The sequence below is a fragment of the Zingiber officinale genome, chromosome 5A, assembly GCF_018446385.1.
Source record: "Zingiber officinale cultivar Zhangliang chromosome 5A, Zo_v1.1, whole genome shotgun sequence".
Lineage (NCBI taxonomy): Eukaryota > Viridiplantae > Streptophyta > Magnoliopsida > Zingiberales > Zingiberaceae > Zingiber > Zingiber officinale.
This window is the reverse complement of record NC_055994.1, coordinates 76,182,297-76,205,227: the sequence shown is the minus strand read 5'-3', so window position 1 is coordinate 76,205,227 and position 22,931 is coordinate 76,182,297. Positions and strand designations below refer to the sequence as shown.

The window sequence follows — 22,931 nt, the reverse complement described above, 5'->3', positions numbered from 1 at the left end:
GGTTTGAATTTCCAGCAACACATGGGAATCAACTCAGCTTTAGAAATCAAACTCAAATTTGCTAAGGAAAATCCAGCAACTTCATAAGACATGGAGTAGCAACAACATCTAGGCTTGAAATAGAACTACAACAAATCGAGCAGACCTTCTAAATCAATCCAACAATTTCATATGACATGGAAGAGCAAAACAACTGTGATCAAGGCATACACAACCACCCAATCTAACCACAACTCGGAATCCCTCATGGAGCAGAAGAATAACATCATCGAAATCAACCTATGAAACCAAATCTGTCAACGAATCCGAAAAGCACCTTGATGAAGAAACACTTCTTTGAAACTCACAGGAAGAGATCGGACTACAAGGAATTACATCCACACCAGATTCATGGCAATTCAACTACAGAACAACACCAATTGAAATCTGCACCATCAAAACAGTCCAACATTCTGCAGCTATCCATAAAAACATCCTTGATCAAATCCGAGAACACCAACAATCTGACCAAAATCTTCAGAGGAGAAAGGAAAGATCAAATCTATCTGAAACCACCTAGTACTCGGTCCAGAGCTCAAATTGTCCAAAGAACCATACCAAAAGCAACTACAATCACAACGCCCAAAACCTTAGAGGAAATCCGGAATGATTCATAGAGAAAAATAGGAACCACATAGAAAGAATCGATTCACAACTCATACAGGCATCGTCGGCAATCATAATGACCTCTCCTAGCTGCCTACTCCTACCTCATGGAAGCTATGCCCACATAAAGGAGTACTTGTCGCTTCCGTCCTCATTCTACCGATGGAGGCTCTTGCCCAGGTGTTTTGTGCCGCCGATAAGCTAGTTGGAGTCCTCCACGTCCGACCGCGACACCCCCAGAGAGTTCGCCGGCGTGAACTGGCGCCAGATCGGGTCCCTAAGGCCGGTGATGCCCTCGTTCGCGTGCGGCGGAGATAGAGAGAAGAGGGAAGGGGAAGTCGGTGAGGGTTTTGGTTGGGCGGCGGAGAAGAGAGGGGTAAAGGAGTTGGCGATGGCGAATTCTTAGGTTAATAGCATCTATTAACTATTACTTAATTGATACTGGAAACAAACCCCCCTCAAGTTAATAGGGTTTTACCAAATGAATAGTTTAAAAACAATAAATTTATTAATTTATTAATAAATAGAAAAATGTTTTAATAGGTTTAGACTTATTACTTCGGTATGTAAACATATAAATTTTATTTAAAGACTTATTACTTCATCAAATATATAATATGAAGTAAAATATCAATAAAAATTAGTAGTGAGCCCACTATTTTTAATCTATGAAGTCTAAAATAAAATTGACTTCATTAAATTTATTATCGAAGTTTATTATCATATATTACTTCGTATTTATAAATTGCCGAAGTAACCTATGGCGAAGTCTATACTCGATTTTCACATAGTGATATAGCTTGTCATCAGTGCTAGTCCGACATATTCTTGTACTTCGGATTCAGATGATGAAGTGTCGTCCCAAGTAGCTTTTAGATTCTTATGCTTCTTGGGTATCTTGACTTTATCTTTCTTAAGTTTTGGGCAATCTTCTTTTAAGTGTCCTTCATTTTGACACTGGTAGCAACGAACTCTTCTTCTATTTCTTGGATTCTTCTTATTCTGCATTTCTTTAAATTTATTAGATCGAAAGAATTTTTTAAAATTCCTTACCATATACGGTTCTTGATATTCTTCTGAGTCTGACTCGGGTTCATCCTTCTTGGTTGCATTTAGCGCCATTATCTGACTTGATTCCTTTGTTGTCCCTGCACATCTGGCTTCATGTAATTTAAGAGTAGAAAATAACTCCTCTAGGGTACTTACCTCCAGATCCTTTGAAACGTAGTAGGCGTCGATGATTGACGTCCATTCCGGAGTTCTGGGAAAAACGTTGAGTGCGTAACATATGGTGTCCCGGTTGGTTACCGTTTCACCGAGATTCTCGAGTCCGGTAATTAACTCTTTTACCTTTGCATGTAGATCGGCTACTTTCTCACCTCTTTCTAGATGGATGTTTGTCAATTCGTTCCGAAGTATATCTCTCCTTGCGAGTTTGGCTTCGGATGTCCCTTCGCGGAGTTCCAGAAATTTTTTCCAGAGTTCTTTGGCCAACGAGTAGCTTCCGATGCGATTGACTTCTTGAGGCGGCAGCACGCTCAGTAAGTGATATTCCACCTGGTTGTTCGCAACGAAATCATTTTGTTCCTTCTTTGTCCAAAGGCTCTCTTCTTTTTCTTCTCCATTTTGATTCGTAAGAGCTACAAAACTATATTTTATAATTAGACGAATTTGGAAGTCAGTTTTCAGGAATACCTCCATGCGACGCTCCCAGTGTGCGAAGTCCCCCTCGAATTTTGGTGGAACGATGCTTGGTCCGACCATTGGTTGCTTACTTCAGTTGCCGGTTAGTCCTTCTGAAGCGTCCTCGCTCTGATACCACTTGGTCCCTCTGGAGGTCGGCAAGAGGGGAGGGGTGATTTGTCCTGTAAAATAAAATTCGACCTTTCTCGGATTTTCGACTAATTAATAGCACTTGTATTAAAACAGAAACAGACTAAAAGAAACGGACATAAAAAAATTACTTGGTTTGCAATAAGAGGATTGCTAATCCAAGGAAAGTAAGGCGCACTATCTGATAATCTCCTTCGGGCAGAGTAGCCTCTTTACAACGTTGACAGCACAAAAAAAAATATAGAACTTGAAGAACTGGATTACAAGTGAGTTGTTTGATTGTTCAAAAGCTTCTGGACCAAGACTATATTTATAACCTTGGTCGGGCCGTCCCGAAGGGGTTCCGAGCGCCCTGGGGGGATAAAACTTTATCCCCAACGCAACGGATTGCGCTTGATGTGATCTGGTCAAAAACCCAACTCCAAGCACTCAGAATGGTTCCGAGCGCCCGGACCACTAAGTCAACCAAGTTGACTTTCTGGTCCGGGCCTTCTGCTCCGGTGTTGTTCATTTTGATCTGGGTCTTCCACTTCAGCTCCGCTTGCTTGGGTGATCTTGGACATCCGGAATAGGGTTCAGTCGAACTCAAGTTCCAGTCTTCTCCTCAAGCAGCCTTTCTTCTCAGTTTCTCATCCCTCGAACGTCGCGTACGTTCTTCTCGTCCACCAGTGTACTCTTCCGCGGTCACCTCGTCCCTCGGAAGTATCGAGCCCGTCGACTCTCTCCCTGTGTCGTCCTTCTTGCTAGTCGCGTCTTCCGCTCGACTTCCTGTGTTCCTAAGCTCATGTTATACTTAGAAACAAGGGTTAAACCACACAGGACCTAACTTAACTTGTTTGATCACATCAAAACACTTTAGGGTTCCAACGGTGTAGAGCTCCCATGCTATGGTGCAGTAGTAAGGTATCCAGGTTGTCACTTAGACACCTACAATTCGAGCCCAAGCTATGACGAATTTATGATATTTTTTCCTCCAAATGGGGCATGTAACTAAAGGATAATGTTGGGCTCCTGGGCTGCCCCGCTGTGAGCGCTTCCCAATTTACCCTGGTGACCGGTGGGAAACTTCCGTAGAGTCAGGCCGATCACCCTAGACTCGATGTTACCCAGTCTAATTAATCATTTATTTTTTCCCCATTGGTGATATGGAGGGAGGGAGGTTCGTCCCTCCATTGACACAAACCCACTCCATATTTTTTTTTAAAAAAAATTAATATTTATATAAAAATGTTGAATATGAGCTATGTTGGGAAAAAATGAGACGTTGAACAACAGGTTCAACGTTTAATGATTAATACTTTTTAATTTTTAAAAAAAAACTATAAATATACTTTCAATATTTCATTTTTCTTATCATTTTCTCAACTCTCTATTTCTTTCGACTACAAAAATATTTAATAAGACTTGATGGCTGAAAATCTAAATCGATCAATGCTCCATGAATTCTGGATAAATCAATTGAAGGAAGATGCAAATGATATAGATGAATAAAAAATGCTCCAGCTATATAAGCAACAACAAATGGTACGTCAAAGAGCTCAAAGTTCTTCTGGCATAACACAAAAGAGAAGGTATTTAAATCGGGATCGTCAAGTCGGATATGCTCATCTTTTTAACGATTATTTCTCTGATGAGCAAATATATTCTGATGATATATTTCGACGTAGATTCTGAATGCAAAGAGGATTATTCCTTTGTACAATCGATGGCTTGACAAATCATTCAGAATATTTTCAATGGAAGGTCGATGTGATAGGAAAAAAAGGTTTGTCGCTATTTCAGAAATGTACGACGGTTATCCGTCAATTGGCATATGGAGTCCCTGCATATCATTATGATGAGTATCTACGGATTGCTGAAATAACTGTCATCCAATGTTTATTCAACTTCTATAGATGTGTAATTGAAGTGTTCAGTGCTCAATATTTGAGAAGACCTAATGCTGTTGATATCCAACATTTGCTTGAAATGCATGAGTAGAGACATGGTTTCCCTGGCATGTTGGGTAGTTTTGATTGTATGCATTGGCAATGGAAAAATTGTCCCATCACTTGGAAAGGCTAGTTTACTCGAGAAGATCATGACGTTCCAACAATTGTGCTTCAAGCAATCACATCTACAGACTTGTGGATATGACATGTCTTTTTTGGGATTACAGGGTCACGTAATGATATTAACGTGTTTAACGAATCACTTTTATTCAACAACGTCTTACAAGAAAATGTACCCTAGGTTAATTTTACGATTAACAACGCACAATATACAAAAGAATATTATATGATGATGGATCTATCCGGAATGGGTTACTTTCGTCAAGAGCTTTCCGTGCCTCAGGATCCTAAGAGAAAAATATTTAAGGAACGACAGGAAGCCACGAGAAAGGATATCGAGCGGACATTTGGAGTACTCCAATCTCGATGGGCAATGATAAGAGCACCAGTACGATTTTGGTACAAGGATAATTTGAAGAATATTATGTATACATACATTATTTTACACAACATGATTGTCATGCAATAGTCAATTGGTCGGATGACGAAGGAGATCTGCTGTCACAAATATTTCAAGGCTCCACCCAAGAATTCCAAGAATATTTCATGAGAAATTATGAGTTACTTGATAATCAACTGTATCATCAACTTCAAGCTGACTTGGTTGAACATATCTGGGTACCCTACTGTTGTAATCAGTCAAAAAAAATAATTTATTAATTATGATAATGTTATATTTTTATTTAATATATGGTAATATTTATATATATTTTTAATTATTAATCTTAGTTAAATGGAATTAAATTTTATAAAAATTTAATTATATATAAGGTAAAATATGGAGGAAAGATAAAAAAATATATATATAATGAAAGAAAATATGGAACCTCACGAAGAATTTATGGAGAGGTTTTAGGATAGTGAAAAAACAATGAAGAGATTTTTATTTTTGACGTTACGTGATATTAGAAGAGCTTTTTGAGGGTATCAACTATTATGGATGGACATTATTTTCAGTTCGGATCCTCTGTCCCGAAGATGCCTCTGTCCCCGTGTCCCATTCAGAAAATGACAAAAAAAAAAACGTGTCAAACACGTGCTTTTGCTCCTTCGCTCTCTATGCCGTGTAAACACTCGCCGAAGCCCTTTTCTTTTCTCCCGAAAGCAACTCCAAAGTTGTGCCCTAACCCAAACTCCAGCCGACCCCGCTGCTTCCATCGTCGTCGTCGGGCTCGACGACAGCCATCTCCGTCCCCTCCCCAACTCCAACGGCCCGCGACGCCCTAAAACCTTTCCTCCCCAGCAACTCCAGCAGCCATCTCGGCGACTCCAGCAGCTCCGGCTTCCCCTCCCTTCGTCGACTCCAGCAGGTCTGTATCTCCCTTCGTGGTCCTCAAAAATTTTAAACTTTTTACAACCTTTTATTAGCTCCGGCTTCCCCTCCCTTTGTCGACTCCAGCAGGTCTGTATCTCCCTTCGTGGTCCTCAAAAATTTTAAACTTTTTACAACCTTTTATTAGCTATCTCTACCACTTCACAGAGCATAATTCTACATGATTCAAATCCAATAATAGTTAGTCTAATCAAATCATTGCCTTTTGTTAATTTCTTTAGCATCAAAATGATCATGACTCTTACACAAATATGTGGTGATCTTTCAAGTTTTAGAAATGGTTATCCAATGAATGATTAATTTCAAAAAATATTCTTATATAATATCGAGGTGACAAACAACAAAAGGAGTGCAAAACAATTTCTTATGCTTCTGCAACAATTTTAATCTAGTAGAAGATACCGCCTAAACCACTTAATGGAAATCCATGGAAATCCCTGGTGGCACTTAATGGTGATTATATTTATACATTATGACAACCAATTTTCTACCTACATTATCCACAATCATACTTTATATAAGCAGCATAATATAGAAGTTGATTGTCATTCCATTTCAGATGCTAACACATCCTACAAGATTAGCACCTAGCAAATCTCCATGGTGTTCATTGACACATTCATACGTGAATCGCAATAAGGACTAAAATCACATAGGCTACCTTGACAAACTTCTCTATATACTCTTGTAATGTATGGTTGGTACAAATAGATCTTATTGTAATCACAAGAAATCTTGCAGTAACATGTTTGATAACGAAACATTAAAAAAAAATACCATAATAGTTTTTTCCTATTTACCAAAAATTTACCTTGACAAAACCACATGTTGGGAGACAGTTTGGTGTCAATTATCATTCTGTTTTCCTCTTTACCAAAAACTACAGATCTCTTATGCCCTAAGTTCTTTCTTCAACAAGGATTACGTTATTTATATATATACACCTTTTATGCCACTGATGTAGCATAGGCTTCTAAAGAGATTGCATTGTATCTAAATCTGATAACTTAACGATTAAACCAATCCCCACTTTGTTAAGTCATGCCCAATATAATATAAATATGATTTAACCAAAACAAGGAGCATTCTCTTTGTATATATAGGTCAGCTCATGTTATAGATTTTTTTAACGTTTGCTGTTGATTTTATAATGATTGTCACTGGTTTTATGAAATGCAGTTTTTATTTTATGTATTGCTTAGATTCATAAGTATAATTTATATGTTATGAATGCTTGATTTAATCATTTAGTTATAGTGAAAATTATGTTGATATCACTTTCAGGGGAGTAAATGCATAAAAATGTATGATTGTTGCTACTTTCAGTGAAGTTTATCAAATTTTTCATAAAAATGTGTGATTTTTTATTACTTATCTAAATTGTTATTGTTTAGCTTAATTTTATCGAATCTAACTTTTTGAGTATTAGATTGCTATTGAATGACATCATCAAGTAACAACAGCATCAACCATACCAAATTTGAAAATGTACGATGCAGGGACTGTGGACTAAATGCATTGGTGCTAGTCTCTAGATCAATCAAGAACCCAGGAAGATTATATTATGGATGTAAGCAACATGGATGGTTAAAGTGGGTGAGATCTGATGTTGGACTAAATGAAGACACAAGTGATATACATTTTAGGATGTTGTCAAGAGTGGAGTCAAGGATAGGAAGGGAACACATTACTTATCTTGGACATAATATGGGAAATTGGAATGTACCGCATATGGTCTGGATATTAGTAATAGTAAACTTAATTCTTTTGGTTGTATACTTGTTTTGTTTGTTAGTTGGTTTGGTTAAGTAGTGCTAGTGATGTAATGTATAATTATGAAATGATGTTGATATTTTGATTTTTTTTGTTTATGAATGGATATTAATTATGTATCATTACTTCAGTTAGTTTTGTATATCAGCAAGTGATGTTAACATTTGTAAGTGATGAGATTTGTTCCGTATATACATTTATAACAATCTTGAGATTTGTTTCTTTAATATTCAAGAATGAACTAAAAATATTGTTGCTTTTTTTGCCCATCTTCTTTTCTGCGTTGTTACAATTAAATCTCTCATCTCTGCTGAGATGCTGTAAGTGCTAATTTTTATATACAATAATTGCGTGTTGTTACAAATTTCTTCTCATTTTATTTCTACCTACATTTCTTCACGTCCTTATTTACTTAAAATACTTGCCATGGAGATTGTACTCATGATAGGAAACCAACTTGCAACTCTGTAGTTCTTCCATTTGATGCTCTATTTTGTGCAATTTTCAGTTTCTCTACTTTTTGTTTGCTCGCTTCCCTCTTTGGAAGTTGTATTTATCTCTTCAACTTTAAACCATGAAATTTTCAAGTTTAAAATTTATGTCTTCATATGAGTGAACTGGAGTAAAGGTGATACTTTGGCTTGATTATCATATTGAAATCAACCTCACTGATGGCTTATGCACACAGATTATGCGTAGGTGATACTTTGGCTTTTGTAGCTTATGCACAAAAGCTATTTGTTCACAATCTGAATACCATTACATGATCAAAAATATGAGCACAGAAACTATTTGTTCACTATCTGAATACCATTACATGATCAGAAACATGAGCACATAAGCTATTTGTTCACAATCCAATTGATTACCAATACATGATCAGAAATGATCAGAAATACATGACAACACAGAAGCTATTTGTTCACAATCTGATTGATTACTATTACATGATCAGAATACAACACAGAAGCTATTTGTTCACAATCAAATTTGTACAAGTTTCATAGAACACTCACTAAATAAATGTTGAAACTAGAAAGTTCACATAAAAATAATTAGACAAAACAAATCTGCATAAAATATGTAGCACAAAATATGGTAACCACAAAAGTTCCACAAAATATGCAGCACATGAGTTTTGAGGAGCTTGCTTCATTACATATTTGTTTGCATTCCATTGTAACTTGATGCCGACGATGCCTATATTGACATCAATCACTCTTTGTGGTGTTCTTTAGTTGATGTGCATTCCATTGTAGCAACATCCACACCATTGAAGCACCTGGAGAGAAAAAAAACAAGTAAAGCCATGTAAGTCTACTAAAAATGGCAGATGCTACTAAAAATCTTATCAAATATCATATATATAACATGAAAGATACTAGAACTAGTGAAGTTTGATAAGCAGCGCATACTATACTATCACAATATTAGTGATGACATATTATTATCCTCATGTGCAATGTGCAAGTCTACTAAAAATGGCAGATAGAAATTTAACTCACCCTCTCATGTGCATGTATACTAGAAATAAAGTTACGATAGGCAAATTGCTATCAATTTGCCAGATTTCAAACTGTGCTAACAAGGTGTTAACAATAAATGTTTAAAACATGGTTAAAAATGGTACAACAAAGGTGTAAACATGGTTAAAAAGCATACTGATACAACAAATTTAATCTTATGACAAATGGTTAAAAAAACAACAAAGGTGTAAACATGGTTAATTTCTTACCATCCTTCCCGATTATTTGTCTGAAAATAATTATTATCAGAGTGAACCTGAGATAGTTGTGTTGACAAAAGTGGTGGAAATTGAGTTTCGGCCATACTCAAACCTTCAACACAGCTATAATTTGTAGGCTAAAACAATAAAATATAGTTTTAGATAGTGATAACATAATTATTTTAGTTAACATACTAAAGTAATCCTTAACTTGATTGATCATCCATTGACATTCTACACTTGGCATGCTCGATATACTTTCATAATGCTCTTCTACATCCTGTTATAAAAAAAAATAGAATGATTTAATTCTATATACTTTTTCAAATGTAACGACAAAAAATAAACAACACTTTAGTAAGAATGGGGATGAAACCTTAACAATTGTTGAAGATTGGTTAGTTCTTCTTGCTGCTTTCCTTTTCTTTGAAATTTTATCTAAGCCAACTTTCAACCTCTTACCTGAAATTATTTTCTTCTTTGTTTTAATTCCTTTGACTCCAAGAGAATTTCCTTCACCGATTTCGAACTCTCTTTCAATTGAGTGTTGGGCAGTTGGTTCATTAACTTGTAACATCTCATCCACCATCTTAAACATACTCAACAAACCATCTTTAACAACCTTGTAAGTGTCTTCCCTCTCCGCTGCCTTGGTAACCAATTGAACATACAACCCACTTAATTCTTTATATCGCAAATTGGTGCAAGCTTTTGGATCCAAACTACCTTTGTTTACAATTAAATTAATAACTCCAATGTATCCATCTTTTGCTTTTCGTGTCCACCTCTTCAATAGATACTCACTTGGAATCTTCATGATATTTTTCATTGTAAATATTTTCAAAATATAAGAACAAAAAATCCTAGCAAAATCATATTTTCTACAGCTACACTCAATTTTTTTGGCCCGATGAATCAAGTGTCACTATATGATGGTAACTCTTTTTGTAAGAAGTAACTTTATATTTTGTATGTGATCCAACATTTTCACAAATTTCTACACTAGAATCATGAGATTTGTACCACTCTTGTTCAAAAAACTTGTATACCTCAGGAGTATAAATACAACTTGCATGCTTTAAAATTTGAATTTGATACAATAAACATGGAACACTTGTATTTGATTTAAAATCAGCTTTTAACTCCTCATATCGACGATCATCAAGCAGTCTTTGGAAGTGATTGAAAAAGTCTAAAAACTTGTGTTGATAAATGACGTATCTTTTCACAATACTATTCATGCTCTCACTTCTTTGGGTTGTAGTCATATCCGCACAAAACATTTGTCACCCATAAACCAAAGCCCATTTTTCCTCTATGCGAAATAGACGTCTCAACCAATCATTGTCTTCAAGTGCATACTTGGTCAACATTATGTTCCAAGCTGAAATAAAATCTTCCTCTTCATCAAAATCATATATACATGAGGCAAAAACTTTAGTAAACTCTTTGAACTGAGAAAAAACTCTACTCAAATGTATTGCAGTATTTTGATAAATGTACCAAATACACAAATGATGATGTGTTTTAGGTCATCTCGAAGCTAAAGCCTTTGTCATTGCTGCATCTTGATCTGTAAGAATAGTTATTGGTTTTTTCTCACACATAGCCTTGGTAAATGTATCAAACAACCATTCAAATGTCAAAGATGTTTCATCATATAATAAAGCTGCACCAAAAATTATGGATTGCTTGTGATGATTAACACCTACAAATAACGTAATTGGACGACCTTCATTATTCTTCCTGTAAGTTGTGTCAAAGCAAACAACATCTCCAAAATTTCCATAATCAGCTCTCATCTTAACGTCACACCAAAAAATATTAGTTATTAAATCATCTTCATCAACTTGAATAACATAAAAAAAATTGGGATCATCGAACTGCATTTTCTGCAAAAACTCCAATACACCTCCTGTATCACCAACTCTCATATTTCTTGTTCTTTTGGATCGCAAGTAGTTTTTGTAATCTTCAGGAATAAAACCTAAATTCTCTCTCCCACCTACTTGTCTTACCATAAGATCATGAGATGCTTTTGGGGGGATTCCCACATCACTTGCCATCTCAATCTGTATCACTGCAGAAAAAGATATATTCCTATGACATCTGTAGAGGTGAGTTTTGTTTGGACTTGAAAGATAATGATTATGCTCTTTAACAAATTGCTCCACAGTCAAGTTGCCATTATTTCGACAACTAATCTTCATTTTAGCCTCACAACCAAATCTTGTTTCAGGACGACTTGATTTCACATAAACATCTCGTTTGTCTTTTCCCCTTTTACCTTGTGCACTACAACAAAAAATTCTGTCAACTAATTTATCTGATTTATCATTGTGGCTTTTGCTCCTTCTTACACCAAATCCAACTTGTTTAGCATATTTCAAATAAAATTCATAAGCTTTCTCTTCTGTCTTAAATTCCATACCGATTTTTTGTATCAATTCTTCTGTAATAGATTGGTCAGAACTCATCAATAACATGGTAGAGTCCATATCCTCATTAATAACATCAAATTCATCATCCTGACAGTCTTGGTTTACATCAAAATTCAACCTACGACAACTTGTAGATTCAACCAACGACAACTCCATGATAATTACAATTAGGCTTGAAAAAAAAAACAACCAACCAAGAAATGTATATTCATAATATTAGGTGCAAAAAGAACTCATGTAGTACCAAGAAAATGAACTGGAGCAACCACCAAAGGTTATTAGGTGTTGTGTTTGGTTGAAATGATCTAATTTCAGTCCATTAAGCCATGTTTAATCAATTTAACAATCCCTAAACCTCTAAAGCGCTTGAGTAGCATTTAAGGATAAAGGAATGCGGTAGCAATGCAACAACAACAGATTAAAATTTCCCACAACAAACTATCTAAACAGCAGCAATTAAAATTGGAACTGCAGTCACCTCGATATTATATAAGAATATTTTTTGAAATTAATCATTCATTGGATAACCATTTCTAAAACTTGAAAGATCACCACATATTTGTGCAAGAGCCATGATCATTTTGATGCTAAAGAAATTAACAAAAGGCAAGGATTTGATTAGACTAACTATTATTGGATTTGAATCATGTAGAATTATGCTCTGTGAAGTGGTAGAGATAGCTAATAAAAGGTTGTAAAAAGTTTAAAATTTTTTAGGACCACGAAGGGAGATACAGACTTGCTGGAGTCGACGAAGGGAGGGGAAGCCGGAGCTGCTGGAGTTGCCGAGATGGCTGCTGGAGTTGCTGGGGAGGAAAGGTTTTAGGGCGTCGCGGGCTGCTGAAGTTGGGGAGGGGACGGAGAGGTCTGTCGTCGAGTCCGACGGCGACGGCGGAAGCAGTGGGGTCGGCTGGAGTTTGGGTTAGGGCATAGCTTTGGAGTAGCCGGAGCTGTTGGAGTCGCCGAGATGGCTGCTGGAGTTGCTGGGGAGGAAAAGTTTTAGGGTGTCGCGGACCGCTGGAGTTGGGGAGGGGACAGAGATGACTGTCGTCGAGCCCGACGGTGACGGCGGAAGCAGCGGGGTCGGCTAGAGTTTGGGTTAGGGCACAGCTTTGGAGTTGCTTTCGAGAGAAAAGAAAAGGGCTTCGGTGAGTGTTTACACGGCACAGACAGCGAAGGAGCAAAAGCACGTGTTTGGCACGTTTTTTTTGTCATTTTCTGATAATGGGACACGGGGACAGAGGCATCTTCGGGGCAGAGGATCCGAACTGTATTATTTTATAATAACGAGAGGTAGTGTATTTTAATTTTTAAGTATTCTAATAAAAAACAATAGCTCTATTTTACTTTTGCCAAAACTATATATATATTAAAATATATTTTTAAAATTTTAAAATTTATAATTATATCGAAAACGTGCATTTTTTAAATACTCACATCGCATAGGTAGCTGCGTAACTGGCTTATTGACGCAACTTAACTATGCGGATGACCGCATAATAATTGCCTTATTACCCCAACGCTTGGAAGAATTAGGAAAGGAAACGGCCGACGCCCGACGGCGCCTCCCTTTCGCTTCGCCGCCGCCGAAGCCGCCGTCGATGGCCTGAGAACCCCTCGACGGATTGCTCCACTGATAAAGATTTGGATTCCGCAAGCACTTCTCGGTAAGTCCCTCGAATTTGAATTATCCTCATTCTACCGCCGCCTCCATATCCCCTGACTGCCGAGCTCGATGCTCTGTAGATCCCGTACCTCCGTGTTCTCGGTTGATATGGATGGTAAGAGCTGTTGCGTGTTGTGGTCGGATTTTGGCGTTTCCAGTCTCGAGGCTTGCTTTGATTCGGAGTTTAGATCTTTATGGTTGTCTTCTCCTTGTCCATGAAGTTGAAGAGGAGCTCGTAACTTGGATTTTCACTTTTTGTTGCTTGATTGGAGCTTCTTCTTTTCTTCTTTTATTGTGCCCTATGTGATTTAGTTAATCATCGAGCAGCTAGGCGTAATTGATAGCCTATCACGGTTTCATGCACGAGTAAGGAACACACTAAGCTAATATCTCTGGATGTATCGCATCCAGAACAAGCTGAGACTGAGTCATCTGGAACATGTTGACTTCTATGTTTTATTAAGTGTCTTAGGAAAGTCCCATAAGGATTTGATGGTGGTTATTGATTTTGGTTTGCTATGGGAGAGTCTGGGCTTTTGTGGTTTAATTAATAGGTTTTGGGGCATCCCTAACATCCTGACTCTTAAGGCCTGTGGGCAGTTGTGCTGTTGCATCAAAAGATGCACATCTTAGAGGATAAATAGAATTTTACCATCTGATATATGGTTATTGCAGATAAACTATAAAAAGTTTTGCATTTGAGTAATAGGCAAATTTCAGGTTGCATTTTACTGTCAGAACTTTGAGAAATTTGATATATTATATTGGCCATTTCTTGGATAGTTTCTACTTGAAGCTTTGCTTTTATAACTTTATGGCTAATTTGATATGTCTAGGACCTTATGCAATTGTAATAATCTAGGGTCCACATCTCACATACAAGAAATATAGCACATGTTGAACATATTTTGAAGAATCAAGCTCAAGTGAAGTATATAATAATACAAATAATACCAGCTTTTCACTAGGATATGGCAGACAATTTGTTTTATACAATTATCCTTGCTTCTATGCAGTTGGGCTTGGACAATGATGGGACATATGTGAGGTTTGTTTGTTAGTTAAACCGGATAAAGATTCTCTTGGAATTGTTTGATGCTTGGCTGTTTGTTATCCTGTTTTACTGTGGTTGTGGACATGGTAATTTCTTTTTGACACCCTGGTGATACTCATAATAATACTGTTTAAGTAGACCATCAAGCTGTCACCTCATTATTAGACACTCTACTATCATAGCTAGTGTAACACCAAAAGCAATTTCACAAAAGCCAAATATCATTAACAAGAAGATGGCATTGCGGTCCTTCTCCAACCAAAACAAACTTAGAAATAAACCAAATAAAATTACACCCTAAATAAACTCAGCAAAATACCTGATACTTCTGAACAAGACAATCACCCATTTAAAAATTAATTTAATTAACTTATTCTATGAGGATCTATCAAAATAATCCCTTACAAGGTCTAAAACAAAAATAAAATGTAAACTTCTTAATTTGCATCAATGCCTTGGAATTCTTGTTTGCTCATCATTGCCATTGAGAAGGTTCGTGGAACTTCTATTTGAGGCCTAGAAGAGAACCATCAATGATCGTTTGTTTATTTATGGAACAAGTAGATCAACTGCCTTGCAACCTTCAAGCAGTGAAGGTTGATTATCTTTTCAAGCTGCTTGTGTACTTGGACTGATTCCTATTGTTAATTTAGTTTACTGAACCTTCTTCTGGGTTTGTGTTTGTTAATAAACTTTGCATTCTTGGAATACATATTACTAAATGGCATCTCTATTCCCCTGAAATCTAACAGCAATTTAAGCTTCTTATTTCAAGTTCAAATCTCACAGGAAATTATGTTTCAATTTCCTGTAACTTTGAGTTGGATTGTAATTTTGACTTGGATAACCAAATAGGTAATGGGTTGTTGCTGTTGCTGTCCATCAAGAAGTGCTGAATCAGATAGCCCACCACCATATTACTATGTGCGTAGTCTTTTTTTTCCCTCTTTTGGATTGTTGTTACTTTGCATAATTATAGAAAGACAATTTGATTTGTCCATTTCTTATTTAATGATCATTTGTGTAATGATATCTTTCTTTGTGCGTATTTTGGTGGTTCGTCTTATGCACATATTTCCTACCTATCATCCTGCAATTGTTTTGTTTGCAAGGACTTTGGTATTTAGTCATAACTATAAGTTTTTTTGCTTTGGTCTTCACAAGCTGTATGCTTTTCATAGTTCTATTTGATCACAATTTTTTGTGGTTAGATCAGTAAGCATATAAAAGCTTGGTTTTGTAAATAGGTTGACCATCTGGAGTTGGGTTTGTGGCTGGCTACTAGAGTTTATGAGCTAGAATTCTCTCAGAAAGCTTGCCATTTCTCCTTTATATGGTTCAAATTGAAGGGCACAATAGTTTCCTGGGAGTGACCCAGACAATTCTCAGATTTTGTAACTTTAATCTCGATTTATCAAATTTTGTATCATCAATTTGGTTCTTTTGTTTTCATACATTATCCCATCTTTATGGTTGCAGAATCTGTTTTAAGTCTCTGAACTTCACATTCTAGGCCTCTTTATTCTACAAAGCAAAGCATTTTTCTCCTTACATGAACCACAAACAAGTTATGTTTGGATCCAGGGAGTGGATCCATTATTAGATGCTTGCTCAAAGAGAGTTGATCTAAGACCTAGAAAGCAATGCAATGGTAAACAATATGTAATGATTACAACGCCTGTTAGCTTTTATGAATTATGTACTACTATATGAAGATTTTTTCCTCATATATCAAATATGTTAGATTACTAGGGACATAACAATGATCCAAATATAACTTGAACAGCTTCATAAAAAAGGTAGTGATTTTTTGCCAACTAAGTGTGAAAAACATGAGCTTCAATCTACGGTAACTCTATATTGAACTACAAAAAGTCTCGTATGTAACTTATATTTCTTCATACTAAGCAACAAAATGATTGTCAGCATTGCAGTAATTGTGGTTGTATCAACTTGGAAGATCCCGACCTATCTTCTTTCTCAATTTTCCTAGCTTCTTTCTTGGTTATTTTAATTTATGTTTTTAAGTACTTTTTTTTTACATTGCCTTAAGCAACCGGCCTTTTTTATTATTATTATTTTCAACACAATTTGTTGTTTCTTGTGTATATCTCCAGTGATAAGAGGCTTTGTAGTTCCTGCCCATGAAATATATGGTATCTGAAAAAATTTCATTGTGGTAAAATGATCTATTAAATATTCTTAGCACACATTGCAGTGGCCTCAAAACTTGGAAGAGCATGAACCATTGTCAGCTACCAGCCATGGCGCATTGCCTGCAGTCCCTTCCAGAGTGCTCAACGATTATCTGGACACATCAACACTTGACACTTACCGAGCACCTCCTGCACCTTTGCCCTATGATGTGGGTATGGAGAGCCCACCAACACCGCCTGGAGATGTTGCAAATCATAACAATAAAGCTAATCAAACACAAATAATGATTTCTCAGACTACAGGACAGAATAACGATCATTTTGAAACTCCTGATTGTAAGAATAAAACCAACAATGAGCAGAACTCTCCTAAAAGTAGTGAAGATGAGGTCAGTAAGCCTCTCGCGACTCCAGATGAGGAGGATGTTTGTCCAATTTGTCTTGAAGGTAGTTTTTACCCTGACTCGAAGTGATTAATTCTTCCATTATAACAACAACAACAACAACAACAACCAAGCCTCTTACATTATATGTTGCAAAAATTAATATAGTTTCTCCATGTGATTAGGACACAATTTGTCTCTTAACCTGAAAATATTCCTGCTATAGAGTGTGCCTTTACTTTATATGATAGTTGGATGTTGCAATCTGATCAATTACCTTACCCCCTTCCTTTTTTTCCAGATTACGACACAGAGAATCCTCGTATTGTGACAAAATGTGAACACCATTTCCATCTGTCGTGTATTCTGGAGTGGATGGAGAGAAGTGAAACCTGTGCAATATGTGATCAGGTACTCAGATTAAGTTATTTAATATTTTGCCCAATTAGCCAGAGGAATTATTTTCTCGTATGGTTGGAAATGATTCATAGTTTCATACCCTTCAACATTTCATTGACAATTTAAGGTGGAATATATTTTTTGAAGAATGACCCTTTCCATTCTATAGTTTGGCATTCGACAACTACTAAATATTTACTCATTACTCCATTCACTCAATAATTCAAAAGGTGGATAGAGGGCCCAACAGATTTGTGAATAGGACAGGCTGATTGGACGAAACAAGTTAAGCAAGCTCGATGGGCTAGGCAGGTCTAATGAGTCAAATAGATTGTATGGATTAGAACGAGTCAAGTGCACTAGGCAATTGGACGAGCTGAAAAAATATCAATTTCTGCGAGTCAACTAGATCAGAAAGATTGTATGAGCTTGGTGAACCAAATGAGCAACTAGTTGGATGTGTCTTGTAGACTGAATTGTCTAGACAAACCAAGTAGACTTGATGGGTTGGATGAACTAAGTAGATTGCATGAGCTGAACATATTGTGTTGACGAGGTGAGGTGCCTGGCTTGGACAAGTTGTATCGGCTAGATAGTCCAAGACGTTTGGATGGTTTGAACATGGTGAATCGGATAACAGCCAATTGGGCCAAGCAGACATACTGGGCGGAACAAGTGGATTGAATGAACTTGGTCTATTTACATAATGAATCACTCCAATCATTTCAGAACATTGCTCAAGTTTGACGCCTATTTTAATCTCTTTTTTTTCATAAGACGTTGCACATGAACATGAAACATCAAAAATTGCTGTGCTGTTTATTCAAAAAATTTATTTATTGTCTTTGCAGATAATGATGATCGACAACATTTACGGTGGCATGGTTTCTCCGTAGCACAATCTTTATTCTGATGGATTATTAAAAAATACTCACGGACAAAAAGAAAAAGGACACAAAAGATCATGATATCTGCTTCAAACTACTGATGTAAGTCCGTTTTGTCCTCTCAAATGTTTTTCTTTCGGCCCTTGTAAATTTTACATGTTTGTTTGTGCCCAGCAACTTCTCTATACTGTGGTTCTTCTCGATCTCTTTGTTCTCTATAATCCATTTGTATAGATTTTTCTTGTTAATATCTTGATGTTGGTAATTGCATTACATCATGTTGTTATCTCAATTGACTACATTTAAGAAGATGATTTTGTTCAAATTGAAAGTGTTTTTGATATCCTTTGTGTTACTCTTTTTTAGCCATCCGATATGGGAGGATTTGATCACGACCATCCATAATGAAGTAATACAGATGCTATAAATAATTTTCTTCAGGTTCTTTTTGGCAATTGCTCTTAGGTTTTTCTTATTAATTATCTGTTTAGATCTTCCTTTCCAAAAAATCAAATATCTCTATTCTACGCCACTGGATCAATTGTATAGCGGCACGATGGGTTCTCAATTTTCTAGGCATTTAAAAATCGAGTCTAAGCTTCGATAAATTAAGGATGAATTTTTCTTAATGGATGGTTGACCTAATAATGCCAAATATATGGGTCCTCCACTATAAATATTTTTTTGATTTATCTGGGAAACTTCCATAGGATCTAGTTAGTCATCTTCATAATTAGTCTAACATAAGTTAAATATTTGATGTCGATTAAAAAAAAATCTCTATTCTCCAGTACAAAATCAAAATTTGATTGAATACTTGTAAAAGAAAAGAAAAAAAAACAAATAAGACTAGTTAGGATCTCTAATAATAGTGGGTTTAGTTAATTAAGGTTCATAAATAATAAAACTTGCGAACGATTCTGCATAATTTATTTTTTGATAAATATGATATGGTTCATGTGATTTTTCTTGTTTAATTTTTTTTATTCAAATATATAAAAGTTTGTGTTCTAAATATACTATCATTGTGTATATTATTTTGATATTTACAAATTTTATTACTTTAACTTATTAGTACGAGCAACTAATATTGAAAGGAAGCTTTGGTGCAATAATAAAATAAATGGTTAACGTATATTTTGGCAATCACGAATTTGAGTTTGCCTTTATAATACGAGCAAGTAATATAAGTGTCATCTATAAGTTTATACTCGACGATTTTAAACACAAAACGATGAGCTTTTTAATGTTGAGCTCAGCTCGGGTATATCTAATTTCAACTAGAAGAAAGTTCATGTACCTTTAGCATTACGCATGCAAACGCCCAAACATCTTGATTGTGATCGAGTGAAAGTGCATAAAGAAATCCATAATATTAAATAAACCGGCAATGCCATCCAAAGGTTCGAAACTTCTGATGACTGAAAGATGGGGGATAAAAAGTTTTACAACTACAAAATGATGTTCTTGGAATGAATCTAGGAAAATGTTTTATAAACTAACTCCTACTGCACTTCCATTTTGCTATACCCATCCGGTTTTCTTTTCCTTTAAGCTGCCTTTGTTTTAGGGGCCTTCCTCTTGGTATGCCTCTTTGGAATTGAGTTCTTCATGCCTAGGAAGAAGAGCAATGCACCGAAGCGAGCCAAATTCTGCAGCAAAATTTAAGTTTCAGTATGTAAGAGACTTATTGGCAGCGTTAGCAGGAGAGATGAATAGACGACCTGTGTGAACTTAGAAAAAAGTTCTACAAATTCTGGCTTTTGAATATCGTAGTTGTAGAAATCGAACAAGATGGGTGTTGCGAATGTCAAGTAAAGCAGCTGCAAGGAGGAAAGTACAACCAAAATAGGAGTTACAGATCAGAATTACAGTACTCAAATTCAATTAAAGCTTGAAGCTAATTGAGTTCCATCGATGGATAACATGAACCAAAAAACAATATTACTGACCAGAAGATATGCTCCAAAGGAACTGCCGAAGACGAATAGAAGGCCACCTATCCCTTTAAGAGCTATGGCAGCAGAAATTACATGCTTCATCTGAAAATGAGAAAATTTTCAATTTCTGGAACACTAGTTATGACTCGACTGTTAAATATCAAGTGGCGAGAATGGAGGAAAGAAGAGTATTCTTACATCAACTTCAGGGACTTTTACGCCTAGATGTGAGGTGATATGATTTACAAAAGTATTATATTTTGGAGCGAGAAGCTTTGCTGCTGGTCCACCGTCGACTCCAAATTCAACAAACCTAAAAAACGAAAGGTCAATATAGGCACAAACCCTAATTTGGCACCCTGCTAAGTCAGGGTAACCATTTGCAATAACAATTTTAACTTCTGTCATAAACACTACACTAGTGAGTTGGCATAGAGACGATATCTAAATTCTTCCACAGTAATACATTTTAGTTTGGCCATCCACTGAAGTTATAGTATACATATTCAATGATTCAAAAATAAGCCATTGTCTTTTGCTTCTAATACATACACCAAAACAAAGATACGAGGGCAACTGATACAATGTTTGCTAGAAAAGCATTCTATGCATACTTAATTGCAATCCTTCAACAAACTGAGATGTAAAACAACCAATGGAAAAAGGAATTCATAAAATTGAAGAATATTTAAAGAAAATATTGAAATTCAATGGTTATCCACTAAAAGGAAAACAGCACTTTTCCAAGAGGACAATAGAAAGTTAATCTAAAGGTGGGCCATGGTAGACATTTGGAGTGAAAATTGTTATATTAACGCATCTATCAGCACGTCTAGTGCTTCTTAGCAAATTAAAGTATTTTTCCTATGCAATTATACAAAAAGCATTGAATAATGTATACAATGATGGATACAATCATATTTGATCCAGCACACATCAAAACACAAAAAATCAAAGAAATAACTATACTCCTACTTATTGCTACATAATTTCACAAACTAACATATCATTAATAAATTTGGGCAAAAATGACCTTTGTATGTCTCGAACAAGTGAAATTCTCTCTTTACTGATCAAACACAAGTTTCATGAATATACCAAAAATGGAGAGAATAAATATATAAATAGTAACACACAGCTAAAACAACCAGCGGCTGTTAAATTTCTAAAATAATTTTAAAGATTACTTCACAATGAACATATATATTCATTAAAGTAACTTAAAAGCTTAATCTTGATCAAAAAAAGGCCCTTCTCTCTCCCCAGAAACATATTTGATGGTGACGAGGAGCTTACAGCATCAAAGTTGTTGGAAGAAAAAGAACATGGCGGGTGATTACCCTAAAGGCGAAATCTTGTTTGCAAGAACAATTACAACGGAACTAGAACTAACTAACTTCCTTGTTTGGCAGATTAGGACGAAGTTGGGAGGGAGAAAAAAGAACGTAATTTGCGAGGGCTAGATCTCTGAACACGAGAACGCGTACCCCTAGCAACAAAAACGAGCAGATCTGAAGCCGAAAAACATGGGGGAAGGAGACGGGAGGATGAAGCTTACTCCTGGTAGACGGATAGGAGGAATACGGATGCGAAGAGGACTCTCCCGGAAAAGGAAACGAACCCCATCTCGGCGTCGGCGTCTCAGAGATCGGATCGCCGGTTAGAAATGGAGGAGGAGGAGGAGTTCCAAGTCTTCACGGTTCGGCCTTTTTTATTAAATGGGAGGACGAGAATGCCACGGGTTATGGGATTGAATCACGGTACTGCCACTGGAGTCGTCTAACGGTTGAGATTAGCTTTTTTAATTGAAGTACTGCGAGGACAGCCGTCTAAATCGGCATTCGCGGTGGGCCGCACGCGCAGACGTGATGGCACGATCCGACGGCCAATGGATGCTGGCACCAATACTGCCTTAACATGCGTTGTGGATTCGAGTATTTCTAGGATCCGCCCCGTTAAAAATCATGCGTCGGGACTCGACTTTAAATATCTCAAATGGCATTGTTGACCGCGTGTTTACTTGGGAGAGTGGAAAGTAAAATTAAGGAAACTTTTCCACAGTGGAAAAGTTTCCGTCGTTTACTTCATTAAAATTTTCCGAAGGAAAAGTAACGCAATCCATCCGCGGATAATTTTTGAGCCAAAATCGATCACCTCAAAATCGGACGGAAAACAGCGGATGGAAAAAAAATGACGCATGTACCCCTTTTGCATTCAAAAAATTACACCATATACCAAAAAAAATGACGCATGTAGTCTTTTTAACTCATAAAATTACACTATGTACCAAAAAAATGACGCATGCACCCTTTTTGATTTACAAAATTACATCATAAGTATTCACCTTCCTCTATCAAGGTAAACAAGTGTGCAAAAGAAAAGATTTCTTCATCATTTCTTTTCTCTTCCTCCAAAGATAACTTTCCATAGTTGATTCCTTTCCTTTCCTCATCCATACTCGTGAGTAAACATAGCCTAAGTCGCATGCATTCCACCCACCTTTGTTGACCGCAATGCTAGTGGCTGTTGAACTGTGGCCCCCGATAGTAGTAACCAATCGGGTTCTCCGATTTCTGTCCAGGGCAATGTTTCTCACGGTTAGTTCGATCCTCCCAACACAAATAGTGCCCCCACCTCTCACATT

The 22,931-nt window shown here is 36.4% G+C and overlaps 3 protein-coding genes across 8 annotated transcripts; 1 reads left to right on the top strand and 2 right to left on the bottom strand.

The window, feature by feature from the left end:
* Nucleotides 1-10,893: 10,893 nt before the first annotated feature.
* Nucleotides 10,894-11,958, bottom strand: LOC121979661 (protein FAR1-RELATED SEQUENCE 5-like). Its single transcript, XM_042531653.1, has one exon. The coding sequence runs from the start codon at nt 11,956-11,958 to the stop codon at nt 10,894-10,896; it is 1,065 nt and encodes a 354-aa protein (XP_042387587.1).
* Nucleotides 11,959-13,305: 1,347 nt separating this feature from the next.
* On the top strand, nt 13,306-18,672 carry LOC121980628 (probable E3 ubiquitin-protein ligase RHB1A). Of its 6 annotated transcripts, none has more exons than XM_042532742.1 (7): nt 13,306-13,469; nt 15,378-15,446; nt 15,770-15,916; nt 16,002-16,173; nt 16,741-17,125; nt 17,363-17,472; nt 18,312-18,672. In XM_042532742.1, the coding sequence occupies exons 4-7, from the start codon at nt 16,171-16,173 to the stop codon at nt 18,354-18,356; spliced, it is 543 nt and encodes a 180-aa protein (XP_042388676.1). In that variant the 5' UTR covers nt 13,306-13,469; nt 15,378-15,446; nt 15,770-15,916; nt 16,002-16,170; the 3' UTR covers nt 18,357-18,672. The 6 variants fall into 6 exon arrangements, with proteins under 6 accessions (XP_042388676.1, XP_042388673.1, XP_042388674.1 ...); XM_042532739.1 differs by adding an exon at nt 14,485-14,516 and having other exon boundaries at nt 15,770-16,173; XM_042532740.1 differs by having other exon boundaries at nt 15,770-16,173.
* Nucleotides 18,673-19,701: 1,029 nt separating this feature from the next.
* LOC121980627 lies at nt 19,702-21,984 on the bottom strand. The gene is made up of 5 exons (XM_042532735.1): nt 21,846-21,984; nt 20,486-20,600; nt 20,300-20,389; nt 20,072-20,170; nt 19,702-19,999 (listed from the first exon to the last, which is right to left on the bottom strand). Exons 1-5 carry the CDS (start codon nt 21,911-21,913, stop codon nt 19,898-19,900), a joined length of 474 nt encoding a protein of 157 aa, XP_042388669.1. The 5' UTR covers nt 21,914-21,984; the 3' UTR covers nt 19,702-19,897.
* Between the last annotated feature and the right edge of the window lie 947 nt (nt 21,985-22,931).